General features: G+C 44.5%; 1 protein-coding gene across 1 annotated transcript in view; it reads right to left on the bottom strand.

Moving 5' to 3' along the window:
- Nucleotides 1–22217, bottom strand: part of NOL10 (nucleolar protein 10) — a 727799-nt gene that overhangs the window by 329630 nt on the left and 375952 nt on the right. Inside the window, exon 13 of the mRNA XM_085610703.1 lies at nt 21140–21192. Coding sequence (XP_085466829.1) covers nt 21140–21192 — 53 coding nt within the window. The remainder of the gene's footprint in view (nt 1–21139; nt 21193–22217) is intronic.

The following is a 22217-nucleotide window of genomic DNA, read 5'->3' as shown; positions in this document are numbered from 1 at the left end:
ACAAGGTGCAATTTTTTGTTGACTGAATGAACAAGTTACTTACCTTCGGTAACGATATATCCGTAAGAAACATATATTAGTTATAGATTCCTTACCTTAGAATTACCCCCAGGCGTCAGACTGGATCCAGAGAATTTTTCATCAGCAGTAGCCCTGTGCGTTGAAAGGTGGCGTTGGACGGCTCCTTGTTCGTCATTGGCGTCGTGGTTGCCGGGATAATGTTGCGGTAGCTACTTAGACACTGCCCTTGCGCGCTGACGTCAGTTCTTTTACACAACATTCCGCGCTAGAAGCGCAGAGCCATGCAAGACACTGGCCAAGGGTGCACAAAACTAGGGCCCTAAAAGGGATTCCCTGGCCCTAGAAGTCAGTTCGAAGAACGGGGAGGATAGGTGGGGCGGTAAGGAATCTATAATCTAGGTCTCTTACAGATATATCGTTACCGAAGGTAAGTAACTTGTTCATCTGAAAGAGACAATTAGTTATAGATTCCTTACCTTAGAATAGATACCCCAGCAATAGCAACCCTGGAGGTGGGTCTGCAAACCAAGTTCACACCAGAAAGTCCTGGAGAACACAACGGCCAAAGAAGCCGTCTATCCAGACTTGGCTGTCCAGGTAGTAGTGTTTTGTGAACGTGTACAGAGATGCCCAAGTAGCTGCCTGACAGATGTAATTGAGGGGGACTCCCTATCCCAAAGCAGTGGTAGCTGCCGTTGGTCGGGTGGAATGGGCACGCAGTCCCACTGGAGGCACCTTCTTTGCCAAAGAGTAGCAAGCTTTGATGCACAAAACGACTCACATGGAGATGGTCAGTTTGTGCATGGCCCAAACGTTTTTGGCGCCCACGTAGGCAACAAAGAGCTGGTCATCAACCCGGAATTGCTTGGTGCGATCCAAATAAAAGGAAAGCGCAGGTTTTGGATCTAGAGGGTGGAGCCTCTCTTCCTCTTAAAAAGGATGCGGAAAGAAGGTGGGCAAAGTGATGTTTTGACCAATGTGGAAAGAAGTAACCACCTCGGGAAGAAAGGAAGGTCTGGTTTTGAGGACGACCTTGTCCAGATAAACAGCCAGAAAAGGAGGTTTTGAAGAAAGAGCTTGTAGCTCACACACCCTGCGAGCAGAGGTGATGGCAACCAGAAAAGCAGTCTTTAGAGTACGAAGTCTGAGAGGACAGTTATGAAGCGTCTCAAAGGAAGCACACATAAGGTAGATAAGAACCAAGTTCAAGTCCCTCTGAGCCATTACGAAGGAAACAGGAGGAAAAAGATGAGTAATGCCCATAAGGAAGCGATTTACAACAGGAGACTTGAAAAGAGAAGGCTGATCAGAAAGCCTAAGAAAGGCTCAAATGGCTGAGAGATAGCCCTTAAGAGTGCCCAGAGCAGAGCCCTGCTGGGCCAAAGAAAGGAGGAACAAGAGAACCTCAGGAAACAGGGCAGAAAGGGGATCCACTGCCTTTGCTGTGCACCATGCCACAAATGTGTTCCATCTGCAGGCGTATACCGTCTTAGTGGAGGGGCGCCTGGCTGCCAAGATCACATCACAGACCTCAGGTGGAAGGTCAAAGGCTTTCAACTGTCGTCGCTCAATCTCCTCGCAAGGAAGTGGAGGCTGGACAGGTTCGGGTGGAGGACCGTCCCCTCCTGCTGCAACAAAAGATCCTCCCGAAGAGGCAGTCGGATCGATGGCCATGTGTAACAGCTCGGGATACCAGACTCTTCATGCCGAATCCAGTGCCACAAGGATGACTTGGGCCCGGTCGCGTTTGATCTTCTTCAGCACTATGGGAAGAAGTGGTATAGGCGGAAAGGCATATAGAAGACCGCAACTCCACTCGCGATGAAATGCATTGCCTAGCGAGTGCCGCCTTGGAAATTCCAACTCCAAGAATTGCTGACATTGCGAGTTCTCTTCCGTGGCAAATAGATCTCCCCACTGCTGAAAGAGACCTGGCACCACCTCAGAGTGAAGACGCCATTCGGGATCCATCATGCACCTGCGGCTGAGTTCATCCACCCTGGGGTTCAGTGAACCTGCCAGGTGTTAAACCACCTGGGATATGCCTGGATGTTCCAGCCATGTCCAGAGGCGAAGGGCCTCTTGACATAGGGTCCACGACCCCACCCGCCCTGTTTGTTGCAGTACCACATGACAGTGGTGTTGTCCGTGAACACCTGCACTACTCTTCCCCAGACAGAGGGAAGGAATGCTTTCAGCGCAAGACGGATCACCCGGAGCTCCAAAAGGTTGATGTGGTGCCCGGACTCCGCCAGAGAACAGAGGCCTCTGATCTCTGCCTCTCCCATGTGGCCACCCCACCCTAGAAGTGATGCATCCGTCACCACCATGTACTCCGGTTGGGGAAGAGAGAGGGATCTGCCGTTGACCCAATCCTGGTTCGTTAGTCACCACTGGAATTGATGTAAAGTGCCCTCCGAGATCTTAACGCAATCGGACAGATTCCCCTGATGCTGTGCCCACTGGAACTTGAGGCCCAGCAGAGTCAGGGTAATTCTGACCGAAACCTGGTATAAAGGCTGGAAGATTGGAATCATAGCCCGAATATCCCAGACTCGCTGCTCGAGAGAATAAACCCAAAACTGTGTCTTTTCCAGAATCGCTCCGATGAAGAGGAGCTTCTAAGAGGGTGTCAGGTGTGACTTCAGCACGTTCAAAGTGAACCCCAGCGAGTGCAGGAGGTCCGCCGTAGTCTGGAGGTGGGAGACGACAGCCTGGGGTGAGCCTGCCTTTAACAGCCAGTCGTCGAGATAGGGGAAGACTGGAACCCCTGATCTGGGCAGATGAGCTGCGACCACCGCCATCACTTTCGTGAACACCCGAGGGGCGCTGGTAAGGCCAAAGGGGAGAACGGTGAACTGAAAGTGCTCGTGGCCTACCGTGAACCGTAGGTAACGCCGGTGGGCCGGCAGGACGGGAATGTGAAAGTTAGCGTCCTGCAAGTCCAACGCTACCATCCAGTCTCCAGGGTCGAGGGCAGACAGGACCTGAGCTAGCATCAACATTTTGAACTTCTCCTTCCGGAGGAAGAGGTTGACGTTCCTGTGATCCAAGATAGAACGCAGGCCTTTGTCCTTCTTGGGCACCAGAAAGTAGTGGGAATAGCAACCACAACCTACTTCTGGGCCGGGAACTCGCTTGATGGCTCCCTTGGCCAAGAGTGCCAAAACTTCCTGTTGGAGAAGGGCCAGATGATCCTCCGATATGCGATGGTGCTGAGGTGGCATGGATGGAGGGGTAGTCTTGAAGGGGAGACAGTAGCCCCTTTGGACTATTTCCAAAACCCACCTGTCCAACGTGATGGTGCGCCAGTGGGGGAGGTGATGGCGAATCGTGCCGCCCACTGGTGATTGGTGGCCCTGAAAGGTCAGACTACGAGGATGTGGAGGCTGCTGCAGATGGGCTGTGGTGGACTGGCACGCCCACTGGCGCCCAGACCCACGGCGGTGGTTCCCACGTCCCCGTCCGTGCAGGGGCTGAACACCTTGCACCGGCCTGTGGCTCTGGGTGGAAAGTGGCAGGGCACCCCTTCTGAAGCAACAAAAGGGGCGAAAAGCAGACTGCTTGGGCGGGTGGTGGAGAGGGCCAAGGACTTTGCCATAGCCCAAGAGTCCTTAAAGCGCTCTAGCGCGTTGTCTGCCTTGTTGCCGAACAGGCAACGGCCATCAAAGGGCATGTCCATATGGGTAGCTTGGACATCCCCTGAAAAACCAATCGACCTTAGCCAGGCATAGCGTCGAAGGGCTACCGACGTTCAAATCGTCCTGCCTAGTGAGTCTGCGGTGTCCAGTCCACAGCGAATGCCGAATGGCAAACTTGGCCGCATCTCTACCCTCTGCAACTGTACGGGAGAGTACGGCCTGAGCCTCCTCTGGGCACTGGGGCAGCACCTGCGCCACCATATCCCACACAGAGTGGGTGTAACGGCCCAACAGACATGCGATGTTAACCGATTGCAGTCCCAGGCTGGAGGAAGAAAACATCTTCCCGAGGTGGTCCAGCTTTTTGGATTCCCTATCAGGTGGTGCGTTAGGGAATGCGCCTTTGGACGTGGAGACTTGGACCACCAAGCTCTCAGGGAAGGGGTGTTGGGAGAGAAAAGAGGGGTCGCCTGGAGCCGGGCAGTGACGTGGGGCGATCATCCTATCCAGAGGGGCCCCTGTGTTGGGCCTAGACCAGGTGCCCAAAATGATGTTAGTGAGAGCTTCATTGAACGGTAGCAGAGGCTCCGAAGAGCTTGCAGCCGGTTGAAGCACCTCCGTCAGGAGGTTAGTCCTGACCGCCACCGTAGGTAGCTTGAGGTTGAGGACCTCGGCCGCCCTATGCAACACAACTGCGTAAGAAGCTCCCTCCCCCATAGCCACGGTAGGAGGAGACAACATGCCAAGGTCTGGGGAAGTATCCAGTCAACTGAGCAAAACCAAAGGGGATGATGGACAGAGTGTTGAACATTGCAAGCACTCGCCCCCAGTCAACTGATCTGGGTTTAATCCATCATCATTCTTTAGCTCACTCCACCACCCCAGTTCAGACATGGCCATATGCAAATCAGTCTGACTCTGTGCCTCATGGGAACAGTCCAGCCCGAACTGCCAAGCCATGTCTTCCCTGGACCGGAAAAAAGCATCCTGGGACCAGTTTCGGGTTCATAACCCTCATCTGCCAGGCTATCTTGAATCCAGTGGCAAAGTGAGCAAGGCATCCCCCAACTCCCCTCACCAGTCCGGAACATATTCTAACTGGTCAGACCCCTCCTAGTCCTCTTCAACCTCCTCTGGTTGCCAATCTGGCCTAAAAGAACAAGGGTGGAAAAAGGGCACAAAAGTACTCGTCAGCGCCGGATCCGGGGTCGGTCGACGCCGGTCCGACTCTGTGTCCATGTCGGGGTGGAGGCTGGGGTCGATGCCGGATACAACCGGCATCAGCTGCAGACGTGGTGCCGGTGGAATAGGCCCGGGTGAGGTGTGGTCAGGTCGACTGGCGCTGATCCGGATCCAGGCCTGGATCCAAGGGGACCCTCCGGTGCCGGGGCGTGTCGGCGGAGTCGGGCTGCCCATAGATGGCATGCTTCGCCTCGTAGAAGCTCCAAAGCTGGGCAGGGGTCACACCTGGTCCCGGGAAGGAAGAGAAACTCAAAGTCGACCCAGTGGGCTCCGCACGTGGAGCCACGGGAGGGGCACCACCGGCATCCCTCGTGCGTCGGCCGACGGACTGGGAGAAGTCGAATAGCGACTATGCTTCTTCGACTTCTTCTTGTGTTTCAACTTACCTGAGGAGTGCGAAGACTTGGAAGAGGACTGGTGGTGGTGGCTTCGCGAATGGTCCCTCGACCTCTCACGCGACTGAGACCTGGAGCGGACTGCCAGGCCTCAAGAAGATTTCAGGACCGTAATCCCGCAAAGACTTCGGATTCATAGTCCGGAAGTCGGAACACGACTTGGAGTCGTGGTCGGGTTCTAGACAGAACAGGCACACGCGGTGCGGTTCCGTCACCGACATCAAACGTCGGCAGGAACGGCAAGCCTTGAAACCGGGCATCCCTGATGTGCACCAGGAGTCGAAGACTCAAATACAACGTCGACAAAAGTCAGCAAAAAGTCAGTCCTACAGTGACTGGAGGTACTGCTATCCCAAGATCTGCGCTGGCTGGCACGGAAAAAGAAAAAAACTGACGTCTGCCCACGAGGGCGGCGTCTAAGTAGCTACTGTGACATCATCCCGGAGACCATGACAAACGCGGACATGACCGACGCCACCTTTCGACGCGCAGGGGTACTGCTGATGAAAAATTCTCTGGATCCAGTCTGACACCTGGGGGTAATTTTAAAGTTAAGGAATCTATAACTAATTGTCTCTTTCAGATGTTTTTTTATAAAACGGCTTACGTTGTCAAACATGACAACTCAGCACATTTGTCCATACACCAATGAACACATGAAGAGATGAAAGGAGAAAAAAGGCATATAGTCCGGATTTGGGATGTTAGCAATTTAATTTGTATTTAGGTCTCGGCTCTAGACGGAACATGCGCTGACTCGAAGAGACATGTTGTATAACCTTTGTAGGCTTCAGCCTGCCCATAGCCTTCCGATTTGCTGCCTCCATCGTTGCTCTCCTATTCTTTCTCCCCATTTGTTCACAGCTTGGATGCATCATACCTCTTCCTGTGTTTAGCCCTCCTTGAGAGCAGGGACCAATTACTACTATTCATCCACAGCTTCCAGTAAAGCAACTGGTTTTGGAACTACTTTTTAAATACATTTTGAGCACTTCACACAAGCACTCGCTTCTAGCGCTGTATCTGTAAACAGCCCTGTAAATCTTGTCCTTATCTCAACACATTTGCTGTTTTCTGAGGGAACCTGTTCTGTCCCTGAACCCCCTCCCACTTGTTCCCACCCGCTCCACAGCCGCACACAAATGTAGTTCTTCGTTGACACGTTTTCTTGAGTTTTCTTAGATGTAAACGAGCGATTACCATCTTGTTGCTCGCCACTTGGTTTGTTTGGTCTGCAGTCATTATTGTGATAACGGTTATTGAATAATCGCTGTGATTTCTGGTTTTGTAAAGCGAATATATATTTAGTGGCATGTTTTAGAGAAGGATTTCCTTTCCAGCGCATGATCAGCGGTCTTATTGGAATGGGAAACGTACATCCTTGCTCTCTGTATTTCCTCTTTGTTCATGTCTTTCGAGTGTAGTTAAAAAGTTCTCACTGTAGCAGAGCTTTTGGTGATAAAAGTGTGCCCATAAAGCAAGCTGGAAGAGTGTTTTTCAAGCACCAGTCGGTCAAAATCACCCTCATGAATAATTTAGCATGTGTGAAGCAGAGGTAGGGAAGCTCTAATGGAACATCTTACATTACAAAATATTGTCATTTTACAGTGTACATTTTGAATGAACATAGACTGTACTTGAGCTTTCTTAGCTGTACACCAGTGATTACCATCTTGTTGCTCGCCACCTGGTTCACTTGCTCTGCCGTCACTATTGTTGGGTGGGCCTCAACTGAATATGAATATATATATATACACACACATCTATACAGGAGCTGCTATCCACCTAAACTTGAGAACTACCCAGAGTTCTCTGCTTCTTTTTTGCATAATTTATTCGTCACTCTATTTTGTGACAAATCCCTAGCACACCTCAAAACAGTAAATTTTATAGATCAGAAATAAAAGGCGAAAGAGTAAGCACAAAATATCTTAGACAGATGTAAGTTTTCTTGTTTTTTTAATCCAGTTTATCTTCAGGCTGAAAAAATCTCCTTTTGACATAAGCATCCGACACGTGTTTTGTCGCAAAAGGGGCAATATCCTGCGACTTTTTCAAGGCTGCAATAGACAAATAAACCAATGTATCCCCTTACAACATCGGGAGAACATAGTCTAAAACATTTGCAAATGACAAAGACAAACGTCTGAGAGGCCAGCATGGGGGACCCCCGCAGCCCCGAGGCTTTCCTTACATATTTACGGGGGAGCACATAGCCCCCCAGCAGCCCCAGGGACTGCCACCCCCTGGGGCTTTTTTTTTTTAAATACCTGTGGGGGTTGGGGACCGCCACCTCCCCAGAGCACTAGCTATGCAAATTTGTTGTTGCGTTACGGACCCCCGAGCCCCGGGGACCACCACCTCCCCGAGGCTTTGCTAATGTTGGGAGGGGGGCCGCGCGGTCCCCCTCTTGGAGCCAGTGATGTCCCTGGGGACCCTCAGGATTCAAGGGGACTTTATCCCCCAACTTAAAATGGCCACAGGGCGTGTTTGCACACATGTCACCTCAGGCCCCCCCCCCTCCCTTCACCAGTGTGCAAACGCGCCCCGTGACGCGTTTTAAGAGGTAGTTTTAATCCCCGTGCCCTATTATATACTAGGGTCTTACAGAGGTGGTCATGCTAATCACAGTGGTACCCCAACGCATAGTGTTTCCTAGTGTATGTAGGTGTTTTCACTGTATTCGAAGTGTCTTTTAGCATAGCACTAGCTCTAGGCCTGGTTAGTCAGTCAGCTACCACCAGTACCCGTCTGAAAAAGTTGTGGGCACAGGAGGACTCTCTGCTCCTCTGTTGGTTCTTTCTGGACATCTCTTCTTCTTCCTGCACTTTTCTTCATCTTTGTGGACTTCTGTTGCTCTTTTCTGCATTTCTTTTTTTTCTTTCTGTGCGTTGTTTCTTCTTTCATCACATGTCCTACCTCTGTAGGCATAGTTAGAAACTAGCATTTAAAAAACCTTTGAAATTCACTGAAAAAACTATAGGTTTCAGGCATATTATAGTTAAAAATTAGCATTTAAAAAACCTTTGAAATTCACTGAAAAAACCATATGTTTTAGGGAAAGTTATAGTTAGTTGGACATTTCACTCGTATAAAACCATAGAAATTCCTCTGTTATAGTTAGTTCAGCTAACTAAAACTCATGTCCCCGCAATGCACTGCTGATATTACATCACTCATGACATGGTCAGTGACATCACGGATGACATCACTGATGACATCTCAAATGACATCACTGATGACATCATCCAGTGACTGTGTGTTTCTGTAAAGTTTAAATATGTTTAATATATATAGGGAAAGGCGTATTGAAGAATGAGTGGGTGTATAAATGTCTGAATAGATGATTTAGTAGGTGCGTGACTGACTCTATAAGTGAGTGATTAAACTTATCTTAATGAATGCATGGGTTAGTGAGTAAACTGTGTGAATGTCTGTATCCGTCTGCCTGTTGGTGTGTAAGCAGCTGCATGGGTTTGCGAATAGCTACATGAGTGTCTATATGGGTTATTGATTGGTTGTCTGAGTATCTGTATGGGTGCCTGAGTGTTTGTGTGGGTGGGGTGTGTGCCACTCTGTACATAGATGTGTGAGTGGGTGATTCAGTGGGTGCATGGTTTCAAGAGTGCATCTGTGATGGACTGTGTGGGTGAGTGTGTGTATGGGTGTGTTAGTGAGTGAATGTATATCTCAGTTGTATATGTGTGAGTAACTATATATGTGAGAGGCAGAATATATGAGTGTTGGAGGATATAAATGGCTATACGTGAGAGTGTGTGATTGTGAGAGTAGCTGTATGGACGAGTCTGTGCTTGTATCAGTGATTGTATATATGCGTAAGTATGTGCTAGTATTTGTATGAGTAAGTGAGCTGGTGTGTGTATAACTGTATAGATGAGTAAATGGCAGTGTGATTAATTATTTGCATGACTGACTAGGTGTGTGAGTACCTCTATGGATGAGTGGCGGTGTGTGAGTTTCAATAAAGGTGTATGAGTGCATATGAAATTCCTGTACTAAGTGACCATAAGTATGAGTGACTGTACGGGTGAGTGAGTGGATGTGTGTGTAAACCTAAGAATCAGTGAGTGGGTATGTAGTTATTGGTGTTGGAGTGTCTATGGTTTTGAGCATGGCAGTCTGTAATTTAGAGTAAGTGTATCAAAGGTTATATTAGTGTGTGAGAAGATGCATCAAATTATCTCATGGATGATGTCATCAGTGATGTTACTGACCATGTCATGAGTGATGTAATATGTGATGTCATCAGCAGTGCATTGCGTGGGCGTTCTAGTTAGCTGAACTAACTATAATGGGGGAATTTCTATGGTTTTGTACAAGTGAAATGTCCAACTAACTATAACTTTCCCTAAAACCTAAGGTTTTTTCAGTGAAAAAAAAAAAAAAAAAAAAAAAAAATTATATATATATATATATATATATATATATATATATTCACTGAAAAAACCATAGGTTTCACACATGTTATAGTTAGCGGAAATTTTACTGATAAAAAACCAATGAAATTGCCCCGTTATAGTTAGTGCTGGCAACTATAACTCACGCGACCGCAATCCTCTGCTGATGCTAATACTGTATTTAGACACTTATTTGCCCATGTCTTCTTCCATACATTTTTAGCTATACATATATTACAAATATTTTTTTTTATAAAGACACATATGTCATCAGCAGAAGATTGCGGTCGCGTGAGTTATAGTTGCCAGCACTAACTATAACGGGGCAATTTCATTGGTTTTTTATCAGTAAAATTTCCGCTAACTATAACATGTGTGAAACCTATGGTTTTTTCAGTGAATTTGCAAGGTTTTTTAAATGCTAATTCCTAACTATAACGTGTGTGAAACCTATGGTTTTTTCAGTGAATTTGTACGGTTTTTTAAATGCTAAGTTACTTTACGCCATTCGAGGCGTGCGCGCCCACTTAACGCAGTGCGTTCCGTGCACGGTTTTTATCAACTTTAATAAGCCCTGTACATTTGGTGGCCTTCGGCCACCAAAAGCACAGGGGGTGGGGTCAATGTGGATAGTGTTTTTTTTATTTCGATTTTATAATTTCATGTTGCCAAAATATAGTTTTTTTACTGATGTAATAAGCACTGTACATTTGGTGGCCTACGGCCACCAAAAGCACAGGGGGTGGGGTAAGTGTGGATAGTGTTTTTTTTTATTTCTATTTTTTACCGTACGCTTACGGTAAGCGTACGGTAAGCGTACTCGGCGAAATTGCCGAAAAAAAAATAAAACCGTTTTTGCTCTTGGGGGATGTTTGGGGCATCCCTCAACATGACTATGTGGGAGGGAGTTGTCAAAACAGCCCCGTAACATGTTTTTGGGCATCATGTTTGATAAATAACACTCAGTGCGAGAGACAAAATGGCGGACGCCGCTTCCTGGTTTCGGCCGATTCGAATGTTTACTAAGATCTATGAGCCAATCAGAATCGCGCTCGCGCACGCCACCGTACGCGTACGGTAAGCGTACGGTAAGCGTACGGTAAGCGTACCGTAAGCGGGCTCAGATATATATATTGATTTAAAGGCTATTTTCTCAGAATCTACTGAACAGATTTACACCAAACCTACAAAAGGCACTTCCTTGACATAGGGACTACCTCTCTGCCAAATTTCTAGTAATTCTGTTCAGCCGTTCGGGCTGTAGCTCTGTCTAAAGGTCCTATGGAAAAATGCATGGGAAAAACGCGTTTTGGGACCCCCCTTTTATCTCAGCCCCCGCTTGACGAATCCCCCCGAGACTTTCAGGGTAGGAGCGGAGCGTAGCGCCCCACCTATTTTGAGAAATTCGCGAGGATTCATCGACCGGCGCCAAAGTTATTCAAAATAGAATGTTGCGGATTTCCTATGGAAAAGGGGTCCTAACTATAACTACCTACTGGCGACCGCCAGTAGGAGATAGATAGATAGATAGATAGATAGATAGATAGATAGATAGATAGATAGATAGATAGATAGATAGATAGATAGATAGATAGATAGATAGATAGATAGATAGATAGATAGATAGATAGATAGATAGATAGATAGATAGATAGATAGATAGATAGATAGATAGATAGATAGATAGATAGATAGATAGATAGATATATATTAGAGAATGATTTCCTTTCTTGCACATGATTGACAGCCATCCTGGAATGGGGAAGGTGCATCGTTTTGCTTTGTATTTTCTCCTTGTCCATATCTTTCGAGTGTAGTTAAAAAGTTCTTGCTATAGCAGTGCTTCTGGTGGTAAAAGTGTGCAGGCGTGACGAGAGGATCTTTTAAGCGCGACTTGGTCGAAATCGCCCAGGAGGACTTTGTGGGGGAGATCGCTGCAGAGGACGGAGCTCTACTCTTCCCGTGCCGCAGAACCCTCAGCCCGTTCCCGCCGCCGCAGCTTCACTCATTGCGGTCGCGGAGTGGAGGCGGGGACTACAATACCCAGGCTCCCCAGCGGCAGGATAGCCGCCGACGCCATTTCCGCGCCCGGAGGCGCATAAAAGTGCACGCCAGACGCCGCGTCGCGGGATCGCGCGCGGACCGTGCTGGGCTAAGCCCGGGCAAAGGGCGGGCCCTCTGTGGCCCTCAGAGGCCAGAGGAGGCTGGGCCACGAACTATGGACCTGTTGGCCTAACTGATGAGTGTAGTGAGTTCCTGATATCCGTTAGTAGAAGTAAATTGCCAGTGTTTATGTATGCTGGAATTGTTATTGTTTCTTTTTTGTTGTGCTTTGTGACATATAGGTACGTGGGTTCATGGCCAAATCAAAAACTGATCAAACTATATCTGGGCTAGGAACTATGGATAACTTTTTGGTCAAAAAGGTAAATCAGATCAATAACGAGCGCAGGGCTTCACTAGGTAAAGGCAATCATCCTGCTATACACAAGGAGGTCCCTCTTTCATTTCCGGACCAGCCGGTATCTGATATTTGGGGGGGGGGGGTGATAGGGAAACCTCTACGGTTGTAGCACAAGTACAAGTTCATGCTGATTTTATTGATGCCCTACCTGATATAAGCAACGATTCAGTTGTAGAAGAGACAGTAACTTCCCCTAGGCCAGTGCGCCTATGTAGAAAGGCAAAAACTAAACGTGGGGGGAAGACTTCCAAAAAAAGAGCAGATAAAAGCCACTCTGCCTCAAATTGTACTGGGGCTACGATAGATTGCCAGGAAAGCACAAATATGGCAGGTACCAATTTTTTAAATATGGAGCAATTTGCCTTTTTAACTCGCTCTATAGAAGCTAAGATAGAGGCTAAATTTTTAGAGTTGATGAAACCCCTGATTTCTAAACTAGATATGGTGGCACCAGAGGTGGAGAGACTGGGTGGGCTTCTAGTATCATACCAGGCCTCAGTGGAAGAAAGATTTAAGGTAGCGGACAGGAGTTTAGAAGCTGAGGGGCAGGGCTCTGGAAGAGTACATTCACAGCAATCTACTCAACCAATATCTGTAATTGAGTTAGTCCCGCCAGAGTCTACTTCCATATCTACTCAGCATAAAAAGGCCATAGCAGTTTCTGAGGGACCGTCCGCTCTCACGCATGTAAAGAAAAACTGCCATGTTTACCTTCCTCCCGACTGTGCACCTTATGTGGCTGTTCTTATAAATGTTCCCCCCATTGAGCGCCTCTCTCATCAGGTAACTGAGGAATCCCATGATTCACTAAAAATTAGAACTGTATCATGGTTGCACAAAAACTGTGGGTTTCCAGTTATACTTGCTGACCAAATACTGTCAACTAGGAGGGTGAGCTGGATTGGTACATCTAGGAAATCAATAGCTGGTGACTGTATTATAGTCAATTTTATGTATCCACGGCATGTTGCCACAGTTTTATTAAGAGCGACCGCCTTAATCCACTATGCAAATGGTAGAAGTGTACGTCCCCTTGGTTATTTTTATACCAACTTGATTAAAGCCCCGCCGTTCTCTGGCGCTCTCGACCCTCCACTCCTATTCAGCCACCGTTCTCTAATGGCGCATATCTGTCCAATGCTGATAAACAGTGTGGGCCAGGGTTCAATATTGTAACACATAATAGATTTTACACCCTTTCAGGCTTAGAATCTTGTGATTAACGCGAGGAACTGGTGGGTCAGATAAATGGGAGTATGGGTCGTGTTGAGCCAATCTGGTCAAAAAGTAGTCAAAACAATGTTATTTCGTGGAACATTGCGGGTTTGGGTGCTAAGATGGAGGACTGCAACTGGATTAGGTTCATTAAGCAGTACCAAATCATCTGCTTGCAGGAGACGTGGTCTACTGATTGTAATCATTTTCTAGAAGGGAATAAGGCTTACTATGTGCCAGCTATAGCAACAGCAAGGGGCAGGCCCAAAGGGGGCATGGTTACATTTATTTCGGTTGCACTATCCTGTAAAGTACGTAGAATCGCAACAAGTAGTACTGGTGTCATTGGTTTAGCCTTAATAGGGGAAAACTGTTTGGCCAGTCTGGTTAATTATTATAATGCTTTTAATCCTTGCCTAGCTCACAGTCAGATAGCTGCATTGAATGTTTTTGTCAGTAACTCCATGAAGGATTGTGTTCATAACCTTCTGATCATGGGGGATTTTAACGTTCATCCCTGTAAGGATCCTCTTTTTAAAAGTATTACAGACTTAAATTGCCCTCGATCTGCTGATTTTCACTTTGAACATACAAATGAGGGGGAACATTTAAATGATATGCTTAATGACCTGGACTTAATGGTAACAATGGCTATGACTGACCCCAATATGTGTTTCGAGATACCGACCTTTAAGGGGCACGGGAGGGGTACCTTCATCGATTTTGTATTAATATCATTATTAATGCAGTCATTTGTGGATTCCTTTACCATTGAAGCCAGCGAGTTCAGTGATCATAACCCCCTCACTATATATATGAGGGGACCATGGTTAGTAAAAGAAGGCATGAATACTTGTCCAGGTAGGGTGAGTACGATAGATGGAAGACATTGTTTAAAATGGTCTAAAATCACCCCAGATTTACTGTCCCATGAGATTAAAGCTGCATGTGCAGATGAAATCATGGTTTGTATACAAGACGGTGTGCAGCCACAAAACGTCCTTAATGCCTTTCAAAGCTTATCGGTTAAGGTCTCAAAGCTGTTGTCAGCTCCAGCAAAGAAGCTGGAGTCCAGGGGACCTAAATGGTTTAATCACGATTGTTCTAAAGGTGCTAGAAATTTAAAAACAGCCCTGGCAGCTAAACCTAGGATAAAGGCAGAAGTCCAGGCATGTCGAAAGATATATAAAACCGCTATTGCCCGACATAAGGACTTTCTTAGGGAAGAGGCATGGCGGGAGATACTTGACCCTTCTATTCTGCAGTGTAGCTCTAGATTCTGGGCAGTAATGAGGAAACCTTTTTTGGCTCAGGAGCCGAGTGATGGCCTGGAATGTCATATTTCTAAGGAGGCCTGGGAGGCACATTATGAGAAATTGTACTGTAGCTCGGTAATCGAGCCTTCTAGTTCTGCCACTCCAGTTAGGGGTGAAATAATCACCTTTAACCGAGGTGAAGTTATCGAGGGTATTGTGGGGCTAACAGCCGGTAAGGCAACAGGACCTGATGGGATCCCTCCGGACTTGTATAAGTCTGAGCCTAATTTTTGGGCTCACATACTAGAATCTGGTTTTAATGCTGCTGTGATAGATAGGTGTCCACAATCCTGGGGTGTTTCTACAATTGTCCCGGTTTTTAAGAAGGGGGACAAAGGCAGCCCACATTGCTATAGACCTATTTCATTAATAGATTCTATGGTCAAAATTGTTGGCAGAATTCTGTTGCAGCGACTTTCTGACTGGGCGGAGGGGAATAATATTATGTCCATCTCACAGTATGGATTCTGTAGAGGTCGTTCCACAATAACTCAGTGTCTTAATCTTTTTCTAAATTTAAGCAAGTACACTGTAGTACAGAAGGGCACCATCCACCTCGCCTTCATGGATCTGTCCTCAGCTTTCGACTGTGTAAACAGGGGAAAGCTGTGGCAGGCCATGAGGGAGAAGGGGGTGGATAGCGGGGTGGTCGATTTTTGGGCCGACCTACACAACAATACCAGAGCTAATGTGAGATATTCTCAAGAACTGTGTGTCTCAAATAATTTTAAAATTAGAAGAGGTGTACGCCAGGGATGCATTATGGCCCCCATTCTTTTTAATTTTTATATTAACGAGCTAGACAGCGTATTACAGAATGTTCCAGCTGACTATCCCAGAGTCGGCAGGCGGGGAATTCCTATCTTATTGTATGCAGATGATGCCGTTCTAATCTCGAGAACGGAGAAGGGCCTTCAATCTCTCCTAGATGCTTTTAAACTATTTATGACAGATAGAGATCTTATGGTTAATAACTCTAAATCATTTGTCATGCAAGTAGGACTGCAACCAAGGAGGACTTTCACATTTAAAATTGATGAAGCTATAATTCCGTTAACAAAATTATTCTTCTATCTCGGGGATTTCTTTGACACTAAACTTAACTGGGCCCCTCATCTTGTAAAAAAGAAAAGAGAATTTGTAAGAGCAAACACCTCAATTTTTAACTTTGCTGCCAAAATTGGGAAAAAACCCATTTGTGCCATGCTTAAACTGTATAATGCTAAGTCAGTGGCAGCTGTAATTTATGGCAGCGAAATTTGGGGATATGTTGACGGTGAGCATCTGCAAATTGCAGAGAATTCTTTTTTAAAGCGCCTCTTATGTGTCGCTATAGGCACATCTAACTTTGCTTTGCATGAAGAGCTAGGGGCGCAATATTTAAGTGATTTGTTCTCCTTACGTCCCTTGACCTGTTGGCTTAAATTATGGTTAAATCAGGACATACCATTAACGCATTTGATCATGAGGGATTTTCTGGGCCGGGATAAGGTATAGTGTACTCCTTGGATCAAATACCTGAAATCTAATTTTTCTAGGCTAGGTCGACTAGAACTGTTCGAACACCCGAACAAAATTGTACAGGGGGATCTGGAGCTCATTAAACGGGCCTTCCTTATGGATAGGAAGTTCCGGAGGGAAGGCGTGGAGCTCCAGAAACAAAGCGTGAGGAAATTTGCCATGCTGAAAACTTGTGAAACTATAGAACCGTACCTATCTGGCTCATTGACCACACATGAAAATTTTTTGATGACAAGGTTTAGGCTGAACCTTTTTCATCACCTGCTGATTAGACCAAAAACAGATATTTTTAATAAACTGGCAGCACCCTGCGGCTGCAACGGAAAGTCTCCGCAGGATTTTCTGCATTTTATATTTTTATGTAAGTTCTATGAGTTCCCCCGTAAGCGCTATCTGGTGAATCTTTTTTAAAAAACTTGATTTTATTCAAATCAGACCGGCACTAATGTATCTACAACTCTTGCACAGTGACTGTATCCTCCAAATGAAGGAATTTCTAAAACTACAACTATTCGCTATTTGGCACTTTACTTGAATTGTGTTTTTATGTGTGATATGTATTTTATATTGTATATGTACTTTTATGGTCTATAAAAGAACCGAAATAAAGTATTTTGATGATGATGATGAAATCGCCCTTGTGCATAATTTATCATGTGCGCAGCAGAGGTAACGATGCTCTAATGGAACACGTGGCATTACGAACAACTGTCATTTTACATTTGCTGTCCCTCAACCCTCTCCCGCTTTGCTTTTTGACCTGTCCCCCGCCACCTTCCTGATCGCTGTCTGCCCCTCCTTGTTTTTTACGTATCAACCATTTGCCACTCCTCTCATCATGTCTGCCCCTACCATTTTACACTCTTATTGTCTTTATTGATTTAGCTAAAAACATTTTAGGATCACTTGAGCTGAACAGGAAATGCTGCTTTTTTTCGTTTCATAATAACAGGATGTGACTTTGACCAATGCACATAGGGACGTATATACATCCGCTGATACAGGTGCATTGCTCACCCAAGATCTTCCGATGCCAGAACGAGCTCAGCAGCCTTCTCCAGGTTACCTGATGCAATGGAACATGCCACATTACAAACCAGTCATTTTACAGTCGGGCAATGTTTTTTTTCCTTACTAATTGATTTGAAAAATTTACTTGTGTCTATCATTAAATATAATTGTCTGAAGTTGAAATTCTCCTCCTTTCAGGGTATATATCTGTTTTCAAACAGTCATTAGTGAGACGCCAAAATGTAGCATATTTGCCTACAGCAGACCCCTTAAACCAGGTGTCTCCAACCAGTCGACTGCGAGCACCAGTAGCTCATTGACACCTTCAAAGTAGTTCACAGCCTTTTAAGTTCATTTAAAAAAATTCTTCTTTTAAAAATAAGGGAAGGCTGTGTTTTACATTAAATCTTCAGGCTGCAGATAGCACAGCATGATAATGAGCAGTGCTTAAGTCACATGTATGACCCAGAGAAAAGAAGGGAAAAACTGAAGCACTAAGTTATTTAACTCTTAAATAAGGACTTGTCAACTCAATATTGGATTGTGAGAACAAAAGGATACTTCTTAATGCTTTTAAATGATAGAAAATGAAAAGTTACTTTAATAACTAAGTTCAATCTTCATTTTAATTTTCTTCCATTTCAAAGTGTTGCATTTACAAACAGCAGGCCTCTTGCTCCCAAAGGCCAGTAGACACTTTGCCATAATTATAACTGAAAAATACAGTCCTCTTTTTTAAATGTGGGAAATTTAAAGTAAAGAAAAATATTTCTTTAAAAAATCATGGGGCATATGTATCAATGTAAGGTTTTGCGATTTCCAAATAGCAATTTTTAGAGAATCGCAAAACGAGATTTATTTATAAAAAAAACAATTGCACATTTTTTGCGATTCCCTTATATTCCTTAATTGCGAGTCGCTAATTGCGAGTCGCAATTAAGGAATCCCTTCCCATCCATTCCTATGGGACAAGAGGCCCATAGGAATGAATGAAAATTGCGTGCGCAAATTGTGTATACCCAATAGGTACTCGCAAACTGCGCACACAATTTCAAGGGTGCAAGGGTTCCAAAAGGACACCCTGTTGCACCCCTGAAATGTGCATGTATGTGTGCCACATGGCACTTTGAAAAAAGCAAAAAAGTGCTTTTTTCAAAGAAAACGCGAATTACCACCACCTGTAAATTGGTGGTAATTTGCGATTCCTTATGCCAAATTCACACAACTTAGGTGCTTTCTACATCGCATTTAAGGAATCGCAATTTACGATTCCTTAAATGCAATCGCAAAATAGGGAATCGCAAATTTTGTGATTCTCTAATTTGCAATGCCCTTTTGGGATGATACATCTCAAAAGGCATTTTCCCGTTCACAAACTGGCCGATTTTGAGAATCGGCCCGTTTGCGAACGGGAAAAGGGCTTGATACATATGCCTTTAAGTCTTCATGTTTTTCGCGATTTTCAATTAAGCCTCAATGTTTTATGAAGCATGTTTCTTCACTTTAAATTCATCCTATTTAAACAAATGGTTGTATTATTTTGTTATAAATATGGCACCTTGTCCACAGGCCACTGGGAGCAAGATGCCTGGTGTTTGTAAATGTGACCCGTGGAAATGGGATTAAATTTAAATGAGAAGTTTTATGGAATCCATATAAACAAAGTTAACTCCTCAGTTTAATTTTCTCCCATTTTAAAGTGTAGCCTTTACACACAGCAGGAATCTTGGTCCCAGTGGCTGGTAGACACAGTGCTATATCTATAAATGAAAATTACACCCATTATTTTAAGTGGGGGAAATGTAAAGTATAGGAAAATATTCCATAACATGAACATTTTTGCAGAAGGTCTTCTAGACTTTCATTTTTTCCCCATTTTAAAAATGGTTCTATGTTTGTATTATATATGTAACGGTGATACATATGACGAAAGATATTCCAGTGCCACAAGTATATACAACATAGGCTCTCAGTCACCCATACACATTTATCCCATTCATATGCACACATATTCATACATCCCCACAGACCACACTCTCACTGATACACATGTCCTGTCATAGTGCCCCTAGTCAAAGAATTTTGTTCAAACCATAAAATCTGGTTCTATGGGCATTATGCTTAAAGTCAATAAATCTGAGACTAAGGGTGTCTGGTAGCAATGCCCAAGCTGCTTAGCCTTCAGTAGCTCACAATGATTTTCACTGATCAGAAGTAACGCTCACTACAGAAAAGGTTGGAGACCCCTGAATTAAACCATTCTTCACTGTTCTTTAATCAGATATGCGGGTGGAGCTCCTTGGAGGAAGATTATTGGGCAAATCCAAACTCTTGGGCCTGGGAGTTTCCAGGGTGGGGGAAGTACTGTATTTGGAGGCCTCCTGGCAATGTGTTGTATTATATTGTAATTGCATGTACATAATAGTTGCTAAATTGAATATTTAACAGCAATTTACCCAATATATATTAAGAGAAAACTATAAATGTCACTTTGTATTCCAGGCTGCTGCATAACATGGCTAATAGACCTTGAAATTGACAAAGCCAAAGCTCTCACATTGCCGGTACTGATTGGTTTTTGCCAATGCTTGTTATTTTACTGCTTTCAAAGAATTTTAATCTTTCTTTTTCTGACATGCTGTTACAATTTATATTTGAAAAAGAGCTCATGAAATATAAAGTGTTTTCTGCTTTTTAAGTTCTCCATGTTCTGAAAAAAGTGAAGGGTTAATGATTGCAACCACGTTTAATGTTCTACTACACTACAGCATGCATTTTGCATTTAGAATCTTGACAATTTTACTCTTGTGCGTTTCCTTCAAATGAACAGAAAAATAAGCAAACCTGCTACAAATATATTTTCAAAATCTTTCCATCTGCTCTTCTGTTAAATCATTTTCCTGTTTTGGTTTCCCTGCTTTAAACGGGCCTATGTAATAAACCTTTATAACAAGACACAAATAATTCCACCACTGAAAAGCACATAGCTTACTGCAGAAGGATACGGTGTGAAAATGCTCCTGTGAAACATTAGCTTTTTCTAACGGTGTCCCTACAGAACGATTTTGCAGTGTAAGAGCTTACCTTCAGACTAAGCCTATAACAGTTGACACTTTCAACCAATCGTAACGCTGACTGCCACAACCATTGCTCTTTTCCTATGTCTCCAAAAGGCTTGGAATAATGGCAGATTATGCACCGTGCAGGTGTTAATTAACAACAACAGTAACAATAGCAAGCAACATTGATCAATTCATTAAAACAAACATAACAGCAATCTTATTTTTTTAAATCAACGTCTCTTTTTGGATTGAGAGTTAAGAACCAGAGCTTTGAAAGCATTTCCTCCTGACAAATCCTTAATTAGGGTATAATCAAAGGGGGGGACAGAAGAGCTCGTTGTTTAAAGAGGTCCTGTGCCTGTGCTCCTACAGGTGTGCATCTGAATCACGGAAAGGGGTCTATTTTTCAGATCGTAATGCCCTCACACACCTGTTCGGGTGTCATGCTTCATCATAGGGCGCTTCTTTTGATCGGAGATCGCCGTATGTCACATACGGCGATCTCAGATCAAAAGAACTCCGCTAAAGATGCCACCAGGTCCGTCAGACATTGCAGCGCCGGTCTGACGAGGAGCGCCCTATGATGAAGCATGACACCCTAACAGGTGTGTGAGGGCATTACGATCTGAAAATTAGATCCCCCAGCGACTAATACAGTAGGCAGATAGTGACCTGTAGTACCTCTGCTGCATAGAGGAACTGACCCCTTTCCGTGATTCAAATCCTTAATTAGACCACAAAATCGATATTATTTTAATCCAGTTTACAAAAATATTTCAAAACAACAATCTCAATAAATCAAAACGATAACACAAATAATATGGAAGACTCACAGGTATGTAATAGATATTCATTTTTGGCGCCTCGTTGGCGGTTAACAGCATCCCTGCAAAGACAAAACATGACAGTTTAACTGGCGATACAGAAGGCTCGGTTTAAACTATTACATTGAGTCCCACCATCTGATTGAAGACAAAATCATAAATACAGGAGAAAACACGATGATACAACAGCACATATATGAATGGCAGAGACAGATCACCATGGAGGGAAGGCAGAGGCCATGAAGTGCGAGGGTGAGACGAGCAGGGTTAACATAGTGCTTGAAGGTTATTCTCTGATCCAACTGACTGTTTAATGCAATAATACTTTCAACACCTAGATTAAAGGTTTGATTTTATTAAAGTGCTTTCAAATACAATAAAAATACACTTTGCGATATGTAATACATTAAAAAATGTGTTAAAATGATCATAATTAGCATGCTTAACATCCCAAAATTATGTAGTGGTTCAAATGGTGAACCCATAAGTCTTGTGAGAACAATATTAAGATTCTAGGTAGCTTCAGGTGGAACTTTAGGTGGAATCACTCTCTTAAGGCCTTCCATAAAAGCTTTGATAACTGGCACTTTAAACTAAGTACCAGTTATTGTACTCTGCCTATTTTGTAGACAAGTGGCAGCGAGATGTTATCTTATGGAGGTGAATGTAAGGCCAGAGAATTATAAATGTAGAAGGTAACAAACAATGTTTGTGTTGTAGCATTAAATGGATTGATAGTGTTAGTATATTAGTAGCTGGCAAATCTTTTCCATTTGGCTGCATAGCATGCTCTAGTAGTAGGCTTATGACAATGATCACACATTCTGGTGGGAGATTCAGATAACCAAATTTTATGACCTCAGGAGCCAAATCGCTAGGTTGAGTTCCCTTGGATTTGGGTGTCTGATTTCTCCATGGTTGTGAGTGAAAAGGTCCGGATAGAGGGGAAGCTTCTTGTGTGGAACAACCGCGAGTTTGAGTAGTATTGTGAATCAGGGCTGTCGGGCCCATGTGGGGGCTACTAGTATGAGTGTGATTGATGTTTCCCTGACCTACTGAACTAGAAACGAAAGAAGAGGGAGAGGCG

The sequence above is a fragment of the Triturus cristatus genome, chromosome 6, assembly GCF_964204655.1.
Source record: "Triturus cristatus chromosome 6, aTriCri1.1, whole genome shotgun sequence".
NCBI classification, from domain to species: domain Eukaryota; kingdom Metazoa; phylum Chordata; class Amphibia; order Caudata; family Salamandridae; genus Triturus; species Triturus cristatus.
The sequence above is the reverse complement of the archived record's forward strand: the minus strand, read 5'-3'. Positions and strand labels throughout refer to the sequence as shown.